Source organism: Podarcis melisellensis (genome assembly GCF_964234715.1).
Source record: "Podarcis melisellensis genome assembly, chromosome: 1".
NCBI classification, from domain to species: domain Eukaryota; kingdom Metazoa; phylum Chordata; class Lepidosauria; order Squamata; family Lacertidae; genus Podarcis; species Podarcis melisellensis.
The window spans coordinates 76,017,762-76,037,833 of record NC_138528.1 but is presented as its reverse complement, the minus strand read 5'-3'; the positions used below and the strand labels follow the sequence as shown (position 1 = coordinate 76,037,833).

The 20,072-nt window shown below is 44.8% G+C and overlaps 1 protein-coding gene and 1 long non-coding RNA gene across 3 annotated transcripts in view; one reads left to right on the top strand and one right to left on the bottom strand.

The window, feature by feature from the left end:
* Positions 1–635: 635 nt before the first annotated feature.
* Positions 636–3,752, bottom strand: LOC309376382. The gene is made up of 2 exons (XR_014171183.1): positions 3,375–3,752; positions 636–1,716 (listed from the first exon to the last, which is right to left on the bottom strand). It is a non-coding gene; the product is annotated as an uncharacterized lncRNA (long non-coding RNA).
* Positions 3,753–3,908: 156 nt separating this feature from the next.
* Positions 3,909–20,072, top strand: part of PNPLA2 (patatin like domain 2, triacylglycerol lipase) — a 41,375-nt gene continuing 25,211 nt past the window's right edge. The window contains exon 1 of one of the 2 annotated variants that reach the window (XM_081922413.1): positions 3,909–4,309. In XM_081922413.1, coding sequence (XP_081778539.1) covers positions 4,123–4,309 — 187 coding nt within the window. In that variant the 5' untranslated portion in view covers positions 3,909–4,122. The remainder of the gene's footprint in view (positions 4,310–20,072) is intronic. The other variant, XM_081922412.1, reaches the window with a different exon arrangement.

Sequence of the window (20,072 nt, the reverse complement as noted above, 5' to 3'; positions counted from 1 at the left end):
ATAAAATGCAGCAATTATGTAAACAACTAGATACTTTTTCCTCAGAGTGCATATGCTTGTAAAAATGCAATGCACTGCATAAAAGGAAACTGCTGCCATAGAGTTCTAAATATTGGCACAGAAACAAAAACAGCTATAATAAGTGCCTTGGGCAAAGTGCAAAGGCAACCCTATAATGGACTATGGACTTCTTAGCTAGTCTTGAGTAAAAGCTGGCTGGTTCCTAATTCCAGTGAAGTTGGGATATTTTTGTATCATGATTTTAAAAGGATGGGGAAATTCTGTGACCGAACTATAATGTTTTCATAATGCAGGCAGCAAGCAAGGCATAGTTGTTTACATTGCTTTCAACGAGTTTGAGACAGCAGCAGGATCTTACTGAATAGGAGAGATCTAATATGAGCTCCACTCACAGTGCCAAATATTCAGCCTATGAACAGGCATGTGACTTAAGGAATAATATACTGTAAATGCACACACATCATTATTGTTTGTCCACCTCTGTTTCTGTAGACTATTATAATAAAGGATTTCTAATCACATTCCCTACCCCTCCTCTAGAGTCCAATGCCATTTATAAATAGACAGAAAAATATGTAGACAGAACAATATGTAAAATAATAACTTCAGCAGTGTTATTAAAACAAAAGTGTATTTCAGAGGATCAGAGTTGAATTCCAGAGATTCACCAGAGGCTCCAGGTAAAGTACACCTGTAATCTTTGGCTTGCTATTGATTACATTTCAGTTCTACAAGGTACCATTTCTCATATACACTTACGTAGATAGACCACTGCAACCACACACAACACAACCCACCTGCCATATCTAGTTACCTTCATGAGTCCAAGCCTTTGTTGAAAGTATTCCAGCTGGCCTAGGTATCGGTTTCATAAATTTTCTGCTTCCACTTTCTAACTTATAGTTTGACTGAAAACAAAGGGGTGGTGAAAGTAAATGGAAAGATGCTAAAACCCTATGAAGTGATCTTGGGTAGTAGGCATCTATAGGACCTTCAGGATTTTTGACAAATAATTGATACCTTTCATAATCACTGGAGAATTAGTACGTGGCCTCCAGTATACTGGACTACAACTCCCATCATTGTATTTTAATTTTGTTTTTAAGTTGTAATCATTCAACTTGTTTTTATTATTGCTTGTAAGTCGCCCTGAGCCCGGCCTTGGCTGGGGAGGGCGGGGTATAAATAAAAATTATTATTATTATCATCTGTGATGGTCTCATCTGCTAAATTTCAACTTGGAATGCAACTTAAAAGGCATGTCTGCATTGCCTCCCTAACACTCATTGGTGGGACAAACAGGATTGCTGAGGAATTATTTTAATTATTTCCTCCATTCCATTTCATGCTAGCATACAAGGAAAGGTAACAACTTGTAATTAATACATCATGTACTGATGTTGCTTAATAGCAAATGTCTCTTTAAAAGATCCCAATTAGTATAGATTGCCCAGTTAAATTATCCTTTGATAACTTACCAAATGAATTGCAGTGTTCATGCTGATAATTAACAGTACTAATCTGGTGTGTGAGATCACACTGGCTTTCAGTATTCTCATTTTGGTTGTAGACTTGCCAAAGATGAAGCCTACGCACCAGTTTCCTTCTCATTTTAGTTGATGTAGATTAAGTAGGCATTGATTTCATTTTCATTTTAATATCACAGGCCAAACTGATGTGCCATGACTGGATCCACTGTAGGGGGGAAGATGCAAAATGGATCAGGATATCACGGTGTGAGGTGGGGGTGGTTATTTTTTACTTTCAAAAACATTCTTCCCACCCCTTGCTGCTAAGTGATGCAAATTTCCTGTGTGGAAAAATAATATCCCAGCCCCCAGACCAGTGTCTCAAAACAGAGCAGCCTGGAGAACATGGGAACTGGCTGTTCTCACTTACATTAGTCCCTGAGGCCCCAATTTTAAAAAGAAATGGTTAACATCTGAATGCCTACTTTTGAAACACAGGCAGCATGACAAGCAAACAGTAAAGAAAAACAATGGGATTTCTCTAGGTAGCTTGCTACTATTTGGACAGAACCGCTAACCCAGACCATTTCTGTCTAGTCTCTCTGTTCCAACAGATACCCTGAGCTGGTTCGCATATAATACTAAGCCAAACCATGGCCAAGCATGAATGAGTGAGTGAGTGGGTCACAGTCACCCTTCATTCTAGCAATGCTGCAAATGGATATGACAACAAGTCTCATTACACTTGACCACTGGCTATAATGGCTGGTGAGAGTTGTAATCCAAGAACATTTGGAGGGTCACATGTTCCCCATCCCTGGTTTAAAGACCAACAGATTTGTTGTGGCATACATTCTTATGAAACCAAGCCTGCTTTGCCACTTCATGCATCTGATTCAGTGGACTCTAACCCCCCAAAGGATATGCTAAAATAAATCTGTTCGTTACCAAGGTGCTAATTACAAGGCATTTTTCTTGCCAGCTTTTTTTTTTTTTTGCTGCAACAGACAAGCAGAGCAAAATTCTCATAGCTGTCAACCTTCCCTTTTTTGCTGGAAATTCCCTTATTCCAGCTCCATTTCCCCCTGCTTCCCGCTGCTATCCCGGATTGTTTGATATCCCGTACACTGTCCCCGGGACAGGTGAGGCTGCTAATCCCTTATTTTTGAGGCTGCTGATCCCTTATTTTCAAACCTGAAAGTTGACAGCTATGAATCTTGTACATGTTTACTAGTCTTAGGCCCACTGTATTTTATTACACTTCTTAGTAAGTCTCACAAGCTGGAGGAAGGTAGTGGTGCAGTCGGGCAATTTTAGACTCTGGACTTACTGGTTTGATAGCTCTCCCATTTATTACTTCACCTCTTTGCTAATGCTACAGCATTTGGGAGACCCTCCTACTTATCCTGCTGAGGAGGGGCCCCTGACCTTGTCCTGAGAGCACCACCGGAAGATGGAAGACATTACTTCTCCCCAAAACCCCTTCTGTCAACGTTGCCCTTTTTTTAAGGGAAATTCCCTTATTCCGAATAGGATTCCTCGCAAGAGAAGGGAAAAGTTGACAGCTATGCTTAACACCCCAATCCCAATCTTGGTATCTGAAGAAGTGTGATTGCACACGAAAGCTCATACCAAGAACTAACTTAGTTGGTCTTTAAGGTGCTACTGGAAGGAATTTTTTTTTGTTTTGACTATGGCAGACCAACACGGCTACCTATCTGTAACCCCAATCTCAGGTACGTTTATTTGGGACTCAGCTCCGTGGGGCTCTTTCTCAAGAAAACAAACGCAAGGAGACCACCCTCTTCTGAGCCTCGCCCTTCAAATCCCCGACCCCCAGCCTGGCAAACACAGCAGCCTTCCCTCTGCGCACCACATACGTACCCTTTAACCTCCAGTGTGTACACGCGCCCGCGCGTCACCATAACACGCCTGAGGCAACCGCAATGCGCGAGACCTTCAAACTTGGCTTCCTGGGAAAGCCAGGAGCTCTCCCAAAACAAGCATATCTGGGTCGAAAGCTACAGCAGCGGAGCTTGCGGAGAGGGCGCCCCCCAGATGCGCGCTCCGGGCGCCCCCGCGATTGGATGCCGCCTCGGAACGCCCTCGAGCTTTCTGGGAAATACTCCCCAGCGGCGGGTTGCTGGAGCCGGTTGGCGAAGCCCGCCCACCTCCCGTCCCAGGTTGGTGCGCGCCCGTCCCCCGAAGGCTTTCGTCGCCCTCCGACTCCACCTTCCGAGGGGGCGTGGAGCGTGTCGCCACCGCCTCTGCGCAGCAGCCATTAGCCGCTCGCTGGCGTCGTGGGATTGTGACCAAGCGGGGCTCCTCCCCGCTGCTGGCGCGCACCCGATATAACGCTTCCCTCCCGGCTGTCGGCGCTCAGGTGGAGTTTGCTGCGACTAGAGAGAAGGCGGAAGAAGCGAGTGGCAGCGCGGAGACTACCGGGAGAAACCCCTTCCTGCACGCCAGGCGCTGAGAAGGAGCCAGGCAGGGCGAGCCACAGACGCTGCCCGGCAGTGCCCAGCCCCGCGCCGGGAGAACTCGCTCCGTGTCCCTCTTCCTCCGTGGTTGCCCCCCTGCCTCGCCCCGCATCCGTGAGGGCGTGCGAGGAAGAGGAGGTGGTTGTGAGGCGATGTACCCGCTGGGCTCCACCTGGAATATCTCCTTCGCGGGCTGCGGGTTCTTGGGGGTGTACCACATCGGGGTCGCCAGCTGCCTCCAAGAGCACGCGCCTTTCTTGGTGGCGAATGCCAAGAACATTTATGGCGCCTCGGCCGGAGCCCTGACGGCCACAGCCCTGGTCACTGGAGCCTGCCTAGGTAAGGAGCCTGCCTGTGTCATCCGGTGCCTTTGCGTTCCCCTTCTGCGCGGTGGGTGGAAAGCAAAAACAGACTACTGGGAGAGGGGCGCCTTCCTGTCAGTCCTGCCGCTTTCCCTTTCCTTCTGAAGGAAGAATCCAGATGACAACACACTACAGTAATGGGTGGGTGTGCTTTTTTCAGCGGTGACACACGCAGAGACGGGGCGGGGGGACACACACATACCGCTTATTTGACCCGCAGAACGGATGACTCTCACCTTTTCTGGTTGACGTGAACCTGCCTCATGCTGAGTCAGACCTTAGTACTGCATGCAAAACATAGCTCTTTTGCTGAACCATGCCCTTTTCTCTTCCTTGTTATTAATATGTCACTTGGGTGTGGGTAGGTAGAGGCTTGGATTCTGTTTACTTCTGCCCTTCTGTGAAGATCTCAGGGTTGTTTACAAAAACAATATAAAACTAAAATAATTCGTTTTAGGTGTTGACTTTTTATTTTAAAATGTAATAAAATAAAGCACTGCGGAAAAAATTAATTGTCTTTACCTCGTACCTAAAAGACAACAATGTTGGCACCGGCAAGGCCTCTGGGGAGGGAATTCCACGAAGGAGACACTACCTCTGAGAAGGGTATTGCTCCCTGGTTTTCACCTGCCTTACTTTACTTGGATGGTGTGGGGCCCTGGAAAGATGATCTCAAGGCACAGAGAAGTTGATATAGGAGCAGGTGTTTCTTCAGGTACCTGAGCCCTAATTTATGTAGTGCTTCAAAATGGACTGGAAGCCATGGAAGTTATTTCAATGCTGGGAAGTTAAGTTTCTACCAAGCAGACTGAGGCAATAGCTGAGTACCTGTTTTTGAACTAACCAAAGGTTCTGAATTGTCTTCAAAGCAGCATGTACAATGCAACACAGTACTCAACCCCAGTGTGTGTGTGTGTGTGTGTGTGTGTGTGTATACAGGGTGAGTCCTTTAAAAGAGGCCCCATGGATACGGAGTACACATGTTCCACGGAGCCTCTTTTAAAAGACTCACCCTGTGTGTATATATATTGTTATGAATCTGTGGGTGCAAGACACCCTACCTTCTTGGAACCAATTGTTGTTGGCATCTGTCTGTCTTGAAAGACAATGGAGTGTGCATTTGGGGGTGAAGTCAGACGGGCTACCTTCTCAGGCAGATGAGTCCCACCTGCCCCACAATTCCCTCTACAGCAGGGGTCAGCAAGCTAAGGCCCACGGGCCGGAAGCAGCCCACGGAGGTCGTTTGACCAGCCTGCAAGCTGCCCTCGAACCGAGCTGCCTCATGTGGACTGTGCTAAACCGGCTCAGGGACTTGCTTCCACGGCGCCGAAAATCGCATCTGCACAGACGCAGATGCCGAATATCAGCAAAAGCATATTCTCATAGTAGCATCTCAAAATCATTTTGCCCTTCCCTAAATATTCATTCATAGTCTTTGGGCTTCATGGATTCAGACCTATGCTTTCTACCATAACTTATAAGTGGTGTTGTTTTGTTAATCTTGATTTATTATTTGCTTATCTCTCCGGGAACCTGGAACACAATAAAGCTGCATGTCCTCTAAATTAGATCATCTGTTTGTTTTCAAGCCCTCTGTATGCACACTATCTGAAAGGGAGTGTGGTGTGCATTAGGGGGCACTAACTGTCCTTTAAAAGGATAGTTAGTATTTGTTTTTACCTTCAAAATTGTCTCTCGTGGAATTCTCATAAAGGTTTCTTAAAAAGTGGTTTTTTAAAAAAGGTTTATAAGGCTGCAATACTGTACTGTGACTTAATTCTGAGTAAATATACTTAGAATTGGGCAGCAAGAATACTCCTTGAAACATGAGCTTAGTCTGTGCTGGACTGAAGGAAACAAGATGTGAGTTGCCACCTGCCAGATCTGGACTAGGTGACTCCAAGGTCCATTCCAACCCTAAAATTATGTGATTATTTCCTTCTCGGTTGCAGGGATTTTGTGTCCTTAAGACCCCAACAGATAGAAATCCAGCAGATAAAACAGAGCCTTTGTTTGTTGGGAAAACCTTTCATTGCTAATTTTTTATTTGACCTGCAGCAACTGAAGGCCCAAAGGCTATGCCAGCGAAAGAAGGCAGGGGGTGGGTCTGTTCATTTGCTGGCTCTGCATGCAGCCCTGAGTAGTGAATGCACCAGTACTGTACTTTTCTTGGGGCTTATTCCTCTGGTATGACAGGATATTCTCATTATTCTGCATGTAGGGGCAACACACAGCACTTGCTTTGCAAATAGAAATTTCCTGATTCAGTCTCTGCTCTGGCACTGCCTGTTAAACAGGGGACTTGACTAGCTGGTGATAAGGAAATACCCTTTCTTGCCTTAGACTTCAAAGAACTACTGTACTGCTTATCATAGTAGCCAGTGCTGAACTAGTTAGACTAGTGGTCTTGCTTGTTATATAAGGTAGCTTTCTGTATTCCCAAACTGAGACCTGGTGCTAAGCAAGCACAGGGCTGAGCTTTCGCCAGTGGCATCGCGGGGTGTGTGTGTGTGCCCCAGGTGCCATGTTTGGATTGGTGACAAGAAGGCACCCCATGGGGTGCTCGCACCGCCGCAGCCGCATGTGGAGGATCCTCCGTTCACAGCTGCAGCTGCAAGCGGAGGATCCCGCTACCGTCCATATGTCGTTCGAGCGGTGCTGGTCGCAAACCGCTATGTACAACGCATGTCCGTTGTCACGCGCATGCACTCTACATAGCGACACCGCACATGCGCCCTATGTAGCAACACCACGCATGCATCATATGTAGTGGCGCAACGCGTGCACAGCCGGCGGTTTGCCCCGCCACAGGTTAGCCTTCGTTTGCCCCTGGCTTTCGCCAAGACTAATTCCTAACTATAGAATAGCTAGGAAGTTCCCTGGTTTCAGCTTTCCCCATTGCATAGTTACTTCTGATTACCGTATTTTTCGCACCATAGGACGCACTTTTTCCCTCCTAAAAAGCAAGGGAAAATGTGTGTGCGTCCTATGGAGCGAATGCAGGGGGGAGGCAGGCGGGAAAAGCCCTCAAGAGCCGCACACAAGCTTCGTGCGCTCTTGCGGGCTTTTCTCCAGGAGGGAGAAGGGACTGACTGGCTGCAGCAGTCCCTTCTCCCTCCTTGGGGAAAAGCCCCCAAGAGCGGCACCCTTTTTAAAGGCTGCGCGGCTCCTGCGGGCTTTTCTACGAGGTGGGGGAATCCCCCCACCTCCCAGAAAAGCCAGGAGAAGCCGCACAGCCCCTTTAAAGAGCGTTCGGCTTCTGCGGGAGGTGGGGGAAGCTGCAGCAGATTCCCTCCTCCCGGGCTCCCTTTGAAGCGGCAATGTGGGAGGGGAGCAGCTTACACTCGTGTAAGCAGCTCCTCTCCCACTTTCCTCCTTCAAAGCAACTACGGAGGAGGGAAGGAAGAGGACCATGGATCCTCCGCTGCTCGAGGCTGCAGCGGATTCCTCCTCCGTAATTGCTTTGAAGGAAAGTGGGAGGGGGGCAGTTTACACTCGTGTAAGCAGCTCCTCTCCCACTTTCCTGCTTCAAAGCAACCACGGAGGAGGGAAGGAGGGGACCCATGGATCCTCTTCGCTGCTCCAGGCTGCAGCAGATTCCCTCGTCCTGGGCTCCCTTTGAAGCAGCAAAGTGGGAGGGGAGCAGCTTACACTCGTGTAAGCAGCTCCTCTCCCACTTTCCTCCTTCAAAGCAACTACGGAGGAGAGAAGGAAGGGGACCATGGATCCTCCGCTGCTCAAGGCTGCAGCGGATTCCTCCTCCGTGATTGCTGGGAGCTTCTCTGGGCAGGAATTCCCTCAGCTTAAGTGGGGTGGGGGAAGTGTGGCAGGTAGGGGGGTACCTACCTAGACACTGAAGCCACATGTCTCTTAGATGAAAATTGGGAGTGAGCATTGTGTGAAGTGGCTGTGGATCTCCTGCCGCAGAACTGTAGGACTGTATAGAGTTGGGAGGGCCACCCAAGGGTCATCTAGCCCAGCCCCCTCACAATGTAGGAATCACAGCTAAAGAACGCCAGGCAGATGGTCCCCCAACTGCTGCTTAAAAGCCTCCAGTGGTGGAGACCCCAAACACCTTCCGAGGTCATTGCAGGGTTGGAAGGGAACCCCAGGAGTCATCTAGTCCAGCCCCGGTGGACAGCGGGCGCAATCCATCCCATTGTGCAAGACTAAAGATGCTGCGCAAGGCTAAAGAAGAAGCCAAGGCAGGGATGGATCGTGCTTGCTGCCTTGTCTTCTTCTTTAGCTGCACTGGAGAGGTTTAGCTCCTGGCTGGAGAAGTTGCGCGGCTATGGATCCCGCGCGCTGTCTTGGCTTCTTTGCTCTTTGGGGCTGGGGGGGGGACCCGGGCTTCCCCCGCAGCCCCGAGGAGCTCTGGGAGAAGTGGACAGGCTGCGTGCAGCCTGTCCGTTGCTCTTTGGGGCTGGGGGGGGGATAATATTTTTTTCCTTGATTTCCCCCTCTAAAAACTAGGTGCGTCCTGTGGTCCGGTGCGTCCAATAGAGCGAAAAATACGGTACTTTCTTTTAGGCCACTCCTGCTAGTGGGTAGGGGTCTATTTGGGAAGAAGTAGGAAAGCATAATACGTGTTCAGTGCAAGTGGCAATGAAATGACATAACCTTTCATACATAATGTAAATGTTTACCATGAGTGCGCACTTGCCAATGAGCAGCAGCCAATCCCAGCTCTTGAATGAGTCTTTCCTACATGTTTTACACAAGCAGTACTGTACATGCAAATTTGCTGCTCATAGCCATCTATTCCTTTTGCTGTCCATTCACCAATATAAATACCTATAAGCTTTAAAACGTGGGTGGCTTATGGCCACATTAATTGTGTCACTTTATCATCAGTAAGAACAGTGTTCAAGTGGCCACTTATTTTAATCTTGCTCGTAATCTTACTGGTAAGCAAAATTAGGCAAACCATTCTGTCATGGAGATTGCACCTTGTGCTGTAATTGCTGGTGATAATGAACATACTTTTGTACTTTGTTTTCTGATTAGTCATTTGAAACATTCCCTTTCAATTCCATTGGTAATTTAATCAGCTTTGGTGAACAAGAACAGTGTAGAGAAAGTTTTCAACCATTTTTTAGAATGCTTAAAAAAAAGATGTGTTTGCTGCCATGGGCTCCTTCGGGAAGAAGGGCAGGATGTAAATTGTAGTCTTACAGCTTTTGCCATTCTGGGGCCCTCCACATGTTCTGAACTAGAACTTCCATCACTGCAGAGCACAGAGTTGTCCAAAATGCCTGGAGAGCACCTGGATGGTGCAGGCTGTTTTACACACAAGTGCACACTGGTAATCTAATCTTCATTTACTCATTGCCCACCTACACTAGGAGCCATATATGTACATTCGTCCCATGGATTCTGGATCAAAGACTTCTTTAAAAAGCAAATGGCAGCTGAAACAGCCCAGTGAGATATAAAATGTAGATATGAACTTTGTAGAGGTAGAAGCGACAGGAACCCAGGCTTGTTTTGTTAATTAAAAATTCCTTTACAAAGTGAGTGATACTAATGAGCATCTAGAAACTTCCAGGTGTAAACTTATTAAGATGCACCCCATGGAGTAACCAGACTTACTGGTTATGGGATATATAGTCTTGAAATGCATTTAAAGTGACGTTACATGCCCCTGAGCTCCAGTTGAACTGGAGTCACTCCCAATGAGAAAACTTAATATGTATGCATATTGTGTATGCATACAGTATCTGTTTTAATTGTGGCTCAGGAAAGGAAATCCATAATTAAGATTGCACAAATTTCTGTTAAAACAGACACAAACAAATTTAAAGCCTCTGCTGTTCACTTTGTATTGCTATGTTATTTATTCAGTAAGGTGTACTATATCCCTGAATACAAAGTCGATGGGAGATAAAGCCTCTGAGTCAAGTAGTTTAGTGTCTAACCCTTTCCTTCCACGTTATTATTAGAATTTTAACATGCAGGCACATTAACACAATGGAGTTGTTCTTAGAACCAACTGGGAAATAATATAGGCATCATTTGGGAATCTCTTTTCCCCATCCAACAAAGTTGATCTTGGTTGCAGGAGGGGAGTGTCATGGTCAATGCAGAAATAGCATGGGAAGAGGGTTAAACACCCCTTGCGCCTCTGCCAATCAAAACTGGAGCTTTAAATCTGTCGTGGCTTTTTGTCTATCACCTTATTGTTGGCTTGGAACTAGAAGACTTGTACACACCCGTGTTGACAGCTGCCAAAGTCCTCTGTGCTCTTGCTGGGAAGCTGGCAACACATTTGCAGCAGTACCAGTGATACACTGATGAGTCAGAAGAATCCCTGTTGTGATGGATCATATGTACCAGTATAGCTCAAGTATCTCCAAAGAAAATGCAAGTAACTGTGTTAGCTACTGCCAGAAAATGGTCATCAACAAGAAGTTATTTGAGGGAATCTTACTAGCCTTCTGAAGCATCACTAATCTTTGGCACAATCAGCAAAACCATTAAAGCATGCGAGGACATTCTCAGTAGTGAGGATTCATGCACACACATCCTCTACACTCTGCAGTCAAGAATTGCATATTTTGTGTGATAAAGATGTTTGACATTCCAGAGAGGTTTGCTTAGGATGATATAAGAAGGGTTTTATTAGTGTCTTCCTTAAGACCTTTGGTTCCAGCCTTGATCCAGGACTCAGTGTTGGCTACTCTGTGATCAGGTCTATGTCATCGGGTGATAAAGAAGCAAGTTTCCATGTGACTACAGGGAGAAGAATATGGCTTGACAGGAGACCCTCCTGTAAGGGTAGTGTTAGACATGCCTTTTGATCTGGTCTTCTGAGGCTACTCAGTAACTGTTCCCTTCGTAAGAGGATATTTTTGGCACCTTTGAGCCCTCAAAGACATGCGGTGCAGTCCTAAGTGTGTTTATTTAGAAGTAATTCTAGTTGGGTTCACTAAGGTCTGTTCCCTAGCATGAGTGCAAGGGACTCAATCCTTAATTAAAGGTCTATGTTTGTGTAGAATGTAACCTCTAATGTGCCCTGTTGTATATGAGCAGACCATATAGTTCAATCTTGTATAAGATCAGTGTTTCATTTGCAAGCAATGTGTGTTAACTCTGCTTGAGTTTTAGAAATAGTGACAAATGGAGATGACAGAGCAATAAACTTGTAGTAAAGTACTAAGACAAGGATGGGCAACCTGTCGCCCTCCAGATGTTGCTCTACTACCAATTCCCATCACCTCTTACCATTGGCTAGGCTGATACGACTCCAACAGTGTCTTGATATTGCTCATCTGTGCACTAAGATATCAAGGAGTCCTATGCTTTTGCACTGTGAGCACTGTTCCTGTGTATTTGTGGCTAGGAAGGAATCTTCCCTAGGTTATATTCTGATGGTTATTAAATGTCTAATTTAATTTTTTGTTATCTCCTGTAGCATATAATAATTTGTTCCTTGGGGCATCTTCATGTGTTTGTCCCTAGACCTGTTCATTACTCTGCAGGAAGCATTGACATGGTGAATATTAATTTAGATATAAATGAATACAGCATATATATTGTCTTTCCAACAAAAATGGTCCCCAAGCTGTTTTTCTAGCAAGGTAAAACCAACATAATAGTACCAACTAATAGCAGCATTCAAAGGTAAAACATAATGAACCAAAAAATCATTAGCACCCTATAAATCCTGTCTGAAAAGTATTCCTCTTAATAACTTTATGTGGATTGCCTTTTGTAAGCATTTGCTATTCTGTGCAGATAGCATGCATTCCTGGGTTGTAGGTGTTGTCTGTTCTTGTCACAAGTTTTCCCTCATACTCATGCCTGAGAGAAGTGCTGTTTACAGTACATAATGTTAGGAACGGCTGTGCTTCATGTTCTGGTAGTCAGATAAAGGGGATGGTCACGTGATTTCAGAAATCAGCAATTGGCACAGGTCAGCTGCTAATCTCCTTTCAGAGCCGTTAGGGGGTTATGCGTATATCAGGTGCAAGCTGGCTACTACTAAATTTGTTGTTCAATCATTTAAACATTATGTAACTACCTTGAGTCGGACTAAATCTCAGACCTCTCTCTTTAAGAATGTGATGGTAACTCCTTTTTTATGAGTGGGTGATCAGGTGACAACAGCATAACTTGGGGGCATTAAAGAGTCCTCCTATTGAATTCTAACCTACTTCATTGGTTGATCTTACAACATTTTATAGGATCATAGAGTTGGAACATTTTATAGGATCATAGAGTTAGAAGGGACCCCCAAGAGTCATCTAGTCCCCCTACAATACAGGAATCTTAACTAAAACATCCAAAACAGATGGCCATCCAATCTCGGCTTAAAAACCTCAAGGGAAGGAGAAATCACAACCTCCCGTGGAAGACTGTTTCACTGTTGAACAGCTCTTACTGTCAGATAGTTTTTCCTGATGTTGGAAACTCTTTTCTTGTAACGTGAAGCGAGGAACATGATTGCTTGATGATGAGCCTTCTCGTTATCTCCCTGTAACTCTTCCAATGCTTCAGAAGGTTCTAGATGTTTGAAGCCTCTTAGGAGTTTTGTGATGGTGGGGCACATCATTTGTCACTTTCTAAAGAGCCACCTTTAGTCCTGTCAATTTGTCACTAGAGTATAAAGAGAAAGAGAGAAGAATGAAATTCAGCCCCAGTTGTGCACCTATCCAGACTGCCTTTCTTACTTGTGTTACTCAGTATGGACATAACTTGCTTCAGGAAATGGGAGGCATTGTACAGTACAGTGGTACCTCGGGTTAAGTACTTAATTCGTTCCGGAGGTCCGTTCTTAACCTGAAACTGTTCTTAACCTGAAGCACCACTTTAGCTAATAGCGCCTCCTGCTGCCGCCACGCCACAGAGAATGATTTCTGTTCTCATCCTGAAGCAAAGTTCTTAACCTGAAGCACTATTTCTGGGTTAGCGGAGTCTGTAACCTGAAGCTTATGTAAACTGAGGTACCACTGTATAGGCTTTCTTGCTTCCGAGATTTGGATTCTGTGATAAGGCATCAGTACTAGAACTTTGCTAAATGAGTTTTCTTAATTGAGTTTTAATACCTCCTTCAATCTCTTACCACGCTGTGAGCTGTTAAGGACCAGATGCTCTGAACCCTTTATAAGGGCCAGTTGGGTGGAAGCATCAGCTTGTATAGAACACAACAGCCAGAACTGTGGTTCACTGGGGTTAATTGTTGCTCTAGTTTTGTTATGTCTACACTGGCTACCAGTTTTGTTTCTGGGCTCAATTCAAACTGTTCTTGTTGCCACCATTGGAATAGAAAACCTCCTTTTAAAAAATGTAATTGAATTTTTTGTCCACGGCTGTATTTTGTGCTTCCACATGATTGCAGTATGCAAGCAGCCATAATCTCTGGCCATTGTTTAGTTAGAGGAGCCTACATTAATGAGACTCCCTTGCAAATTCTTGTTTGTGTACCATGCAAACCTGAATTGTGCAACTGCTCCCCCAGAAACAGACTTGTGGGAAGCTGAAGGAATCCATGGGTAGTCTCCTGATGAGAAAACTCCACTTCTACCACCAGATATTGCAGCACCAAGACTCCCTTGAGGATGGAGTATGCCAATGGCTTAACCAAGTGTATGTGGAAAACTTTAGTCTTTGAACCACACATCACTGTGCCTTGCTTGTGAATTATAGTGCCCTTGGGAGGCAATCCATTGGAATAAATTCATTATGACTTAACTGTTGGCAGCTTGCCGTGAGTAACCCAACACCAATGGGGCAAAGTTAAATTGTAAACCATAAGCCTTAGTACGTAAGCACTAGATGGAAGGGCAAAGAGGACAGAGTTTCGGGGGGGGGGGGGAGAAAGCCAGTATATGAAGCAACCTAGTAGAGTGAATCCTTGGTGCTTTCATGAGAGGGGATTTTGAAAGGGTGCAGAGGGCCTCCCTAGTGCTGGATCTAGCCTCTAAGGCCTGAATTTGCAATGCAGACTTTTCTCCTCTCTTATCTGGTTATCTCCTAATGCAGTGATGGCCAAACTTGGCCCTCCAGCTGTTTTGGGACTACAATTCCCAACATCCCCAACCACTGGTGCTATTTGCTAGGAATGATGGGAGTTGTAGTCCCAAAACTGCTGGAGGGCCAAGTTTGGCCATCACTGTCCTAATGACTAGAATATTCCTGCCTGACCCTATATTACTATGTTCTCTGGAAGTTCTAGGCCAGCCAGGTTTTAAAAATAAAACAAAAATAAAACAACCCTTCAACACCATAAAAAGGAACATTGCAAACATGCTAAGGAGTTGTGGGTGATAAAATAGCAAAACTTGCGTATCCTCACAACAGTGCTGTGAGGCAGGGTTAGCTCAGAAAGGGAGTGAGTCTCCCATTCAGTGAGTGAACTTTGCAGTTCATCAAGGATCTGAACTCTGGCATTTGCACTTTACATTAACACTTGCAATATATTGTAGTTAGTCTTGGTGAAGACTTGACGTTTTCATCCCCAAAAAAGCTTTTGATTTGAGTTTTGATGTTTTAATGTTGTATTTTAATCTTGTTTTTAAGTTGTATTTCAGTCAATTTGTTTTATATTGGGTGTTAGCCGCCCTGAGCCTGGTCTTGGCTGGGGAGGGCAGGGTATAAATAAAATTATTATTATTATTATTATTATTATTATTATTATTATTATTATTATTATTAGTGGTTAGAGTGTTGGACCAGGACCTGGAAGACCAGGGTTCAAATCCCCCCTCAGCCGTGGGCAGTCATTCACTCTCAGTCTAACCTACCTCACAGGGTTGCTGTGAGAATATAATGGGGAGGAGAAGAACTACGTAGACCACTTTGAGCTCCTTGGATGGAAGATGGAATAGAAATGAATGGGGAGATTAAGTAAATAAATAAGCAAGTAAGCAAATAAGCAATGCACAACACACTTTGAGTTAGGATTCATTCAAACCCTGCTAAGCTGGACTTGCCAGGACATGAAAAGCAGCCTGAAGCTATTGGGCAGGGTGATTCACCACATAAGAGAAGAGATGCTTAAGCTCCACTGGCCCTTCTATTCACATCTTATGATAATTAGACTCTTTCCTGCTTCACAAGTGAAAACTGGAGGCTCATGAGAAACCAATGACCCCAGCCCCATCACATCTAGTTGGGCACTTGCACTTCTTAAAGGCCTCTGTTGAAGAGGAAATGGAGAGAGTGTTATAGGAAAGCAAATGTAAGGTAGCACAAATACTCTCTGCTCTCTCCTATGGTCTCACTGGCCGTACAGAACAAATATGGTGAAGATGGTTAATTCTGCATTTCAGCAGAAGCAGTCTAGTTTTCTCTGGTCTAAGTGATTAGGAAAGCTTTGATAACAAGAGTGGAGTCTTGTCTGTTAACTTCACTGGAGGTGGGATGGAGGGGGATGACCTCTGTTCTTGCAGCAATAAGCACTCAAGAAGTGGGGTGGAGGAGTGCAAGTAACAGCATGGTGTTTTTTTCAGTATAGCTTCACAGCCCACACATCTGATAAAATGGCTTTGTATCTAAAAGCCACCCTGCCTTGGTAAACCGTTATGGAAACAAACTGCAGTTTGCGCATTGTTAAAGGTAAACTGTTAGTGGCAAACACTTCTTTGCAAAGTATTGATATCACCCAGTGCCAGAATTGGGGCACTGTGGGCTGTCTCCCCTCACAGGGTACCGAGCCGAGGAGGCGCAAAATTGAGACGATCCATAATTGAGAAGATCCATTTGGGAGCACCAAATTTTGACCTCACACAGGGCACCGTACTACAAAAGTTTACTGAGTCTGCCCCTGAATCACCACTTTACTTATATCCTGCCTTTTTCCCAAGGAGCTCAAAGCACCATACACAGACACCCACCCACACTGTGGTTCTCCTTATCAGATGCCTTAGACACACACACACACACAGAGAGAGAGAGAGAGAGAGAGAGAGAGAGAGAGAGAGAGAGAGAACACGCGCATGTGATTGGACCAAGACCGCTCAATGGGAATTTGAACATGGGTCTTCCAAGTTCTAGTCAGCCACTCTTAACCACTAGACTAGACCACATTGTCTCTCGTGAGCACTACTGTACACATGCAGCCTTTCCCCAGCCCCTCTGTCTTGTTTTTCCTCTAGTCTGCTGAACTAGGGAGTAGGCAGCAGTGGAATGAGGTGAGGCGAGATGAGGTGAGGCTCCAGCTGCATGCAAGACAAGGTAAGGCAAGGCTCAGGCTGTGCTGTAGATACACAGATACACAGTTCCTTCAGCAACAAACAGACTGAGCCCTATATAGTGGCAGGAACTGCATTTGTTAGCTCCATCTACACTGGACGGTGCATTCTTTTGTTAAAGAGATCCAACCTGCCCCATTAGTCTCCTACTGTAGGGGAACCTCTGGTGGGAAATGAGTTAAATAATTGTGGCTGCTAGGAGGTGTCAAACCAGCAGAACTCATAGTTTGCACAATATCACTCAGGACAGTACCATTTCTATTCTGGATGACTCAACTCTGGCTGGCCTTACTTGTTAACTGTAAATTGTAAAACTATGTACATCCTGAAAATTCTGGTCGCTTTAAACACTGTTTACAGCTACCCACTGCCCTTTTGCAAAAGAAAGTGTTCAGATGCTTATCTTCTCACACCTTGTTAGTGGTACTTTATACTTTACTTTCATTCATGCAATGCAACATGTTAAGTACACAACATACACACCCTTACAAGGAAGATCTCTGTTATTTTTGAAAGTCTGTGTCTAAACACGAATGTGTACATAATTATAAGTATATACCATATGAAATTAGGATCTTATGCATCAGTGGATGAGGATTTTTCTTGGAAGAGGGGATTTTGATTTTGACGTAAAGCTGAATTATTTAGTGTTGTTGTAAATTGTAGTAATTGATCGCTACGGGTTATAATTGCAATTTGGGAATTTATTGTGCTTTATAAATACAGTGGTACTTGGGTTAAGAACTTAATTTGTTCTGGAGGTCTGTTCTTAACTTGAAACTGTTCTTAACCTGAGGTATCACTTTAGCTAATGGGGCCTCCCACTGCTGCTGCGCTGCCACGTGATTTCTGTTCTCATCCTGAAGCAAAGTTCTTAAACCGAGGTACTATTTCTGGGTTAACAGAGTCTGAAACCTGAAGTTCCTGTAACCTGAAGCGTCTATAACTCAAGGTACCACTGTACAGCATTAGTGGTAGTGATTGAATTGAGTAAATGAAGCTTCTTGTCTCTCTCCCCATTAACAGTACATTTTCTGGAAAATGCTCATCTCAGTCCTAGTCAGAATTTGAAACAAGGCTTACAAAATGCTCTGGAATCTGTTAGGTTCTATAACCAATATTCATGCCCAAATGAATTTACTGCTGCCCAGTTATTGAAACCATTTCATTTTCTTAAATGAAAGTTCTGCTAAAGGTAGGGTTCAGAGTGGGGATATCTTGCCATCATGATGTTTTTCATCTTGCATTACTGCGTAAAGCCAAAATACTGTACTTCTTGTGCAGCATGTATGTATGTGAGCTTGTTGAGATTCCTGTATAAAAAAGAGGGTTTATCTACTCATTCTCCAGAATCATTTATATATTGTAGTAAAGTAATGCTACTGACAATGAAGGCTGAGCTTATAATTATAGTTTATAATTAAGGAGACTGATGAATAAGGCTAGCTTTAATTGCTCCAAACCCAATAAGCCACAGAACAAACGGATTCTGATGCCAGTCTGTGTTAAGCTTACCCAGGATGGAAATAGGCCCATCTAGGGAGCTATGTTTTCATGATGCAGCTTGATAAAATTTGAATTAATTCGAAACGATCTGTTCCCCACTTTTGTGGGGAGCTGTTGTTACTGTCCTTGGAACTGGAAGCATAGCCATGGCTCTTGGCCAGGCTTTCTAAGAACTCTCTTTTGCAGAATTATTTGTTTGTGTAGCGCCGTTTCTCAAATATTTGTGCAAGATGACCTTTAAAAAAAAAATTTAATGTGGCAGCTTGTAGTGTAGGAAGGATGGCTCGTGTGCTCTCCTCATAGAGAATGGCCTTTAGCATAGGGCTGCTGTTGTTCAAGAAAGGCTCCTTGTCTTTTTTGCACTGCATTCCAAACAAAGAGGAGTATGAAGAAGTTGCATAGCTGGCCCCATCTTCCCCACCACCCCTCACCCCACCTCAGAAACTCAGAGGCCTGGGAGTGCAGAAGGCCACTCAGACATCAGAACAAATTGTTCTAGTGTACACCATTTCTCAACACTTCTGAGGAAACAAGCCCCATAAAGAGGCAGTAGTCACGTGAGTGTCTTAATGCCTGCAAAGAAGCTTTGTCTCCCATTCAAGGTTATAAACTTCTGTTCTTTTCCAATGATTTATCACTTTATTGGGGTTTTGTTTTTTGCTGCTGTTTTTCGGATTGAGGCAAGGCGTTCTAGGGTGGTGCAGTCTATTGACAACAACATTGCCAGCTGCCAACTTAAGAGATAATATCTGTCCCTGCTTTGTTTGTGGGTTGTTGTTTTTTTTTTTTAAAAAACAGACTGGAGCAGCAAAGGAAGATGTACCCTCTCCTACTGTGCTCCTCCACTAGTGCCTTTGCCCACCTTTCTTCCCACTTTGCCACAGAAAGTGGGGCTCTCTGGCTCCACAGCAAGAAGGGTGAGCAGAAGAGCAGTGGAGGAGCAAGACAGGAAGGGCACCTCCTGCAGCATCTTCCGAGGCTTCCAGGCTTTTAGAGGGCTGGTAGGCAGCCTTAGTTAACAGAGAAGGCAACAACTCAACAGCCGGGGAAGGGCTGTCGCTCAGAGGTAGAGCATCTGCTTTGCAGAAGGTCCCAGGTTCAATCCCTGACATCTCCAGGTGAAGCTGGGCAAGACCTTTTGCCTGAAACCCTATGTTCCTATGTGTGCAGAAAGCATTTCATAATGGTCTAGAAGGCTAAACCAACTCATTGAGTTCTTTTCCCGAAACAAGCATCTTAAAAAGATACTGTGACTCACTTAGTAGATTGTAATTGGTGGGCATCATTATGACAGTCGCCCTTTCCACAGATTTTTTTTAGTTACAGAGGAACCTCTGCGCTTATTCCATGGGTCATCCTTAAAAAAAAGAAGAGTCACTATAAACCTGCACCAGTTGTTGCTGTGGTCGCCTGAGGGTTTTTGACAGATGTGCAAAAATTTGCCTCCCTTTGGATTCTAAACTTACATTGTGAGAGATAGTTTCATGACTGCCGTATGCAGATGGAGAAGGAACAAAGCGAGCAGAAGGAGAGGAGCTTAGTTGTCTATCGGGAAACCACAAAGTGTGTTTTCCTCGGCTGTTCATCTCAGCCCCACCCTCCACTGAGTGGAGGTATACATGGTTGCTTCTTGTTGAGTAGAATATAGTTGAAAACTCCTTCATTGCTGGTCTAAGGCAGCCTCTTCTGGTGCCTTTGTTAAACTTCCCCAAAGTTAGCAAATAAAATGAGGCAGGCATGGGACTGCTGAATTGGGAAAATTGAAACTTTGACAGGAAAGAAGCCCCTTCCCCAATTTCTGCTATGAGGAATCTATGATATGGTTGCTTACTGGAGAGTTGCTATCTTGGGTCTGCCCACTGAATACCTCTACCTTTAGTAAGTACCCCCAGCCTTAGCTGCAGGTAACTTAGCTGGCTTCCTGTCATTTGCAATACGTGTGTGTGTGTGTGTGCGTGAAGTACTGACTGGTGTTGCTGCCTTTTCTTCAGGGATGAAAAACAAATTGGCAAAAAGCAAAGCCTGCTGGAACAGATATGG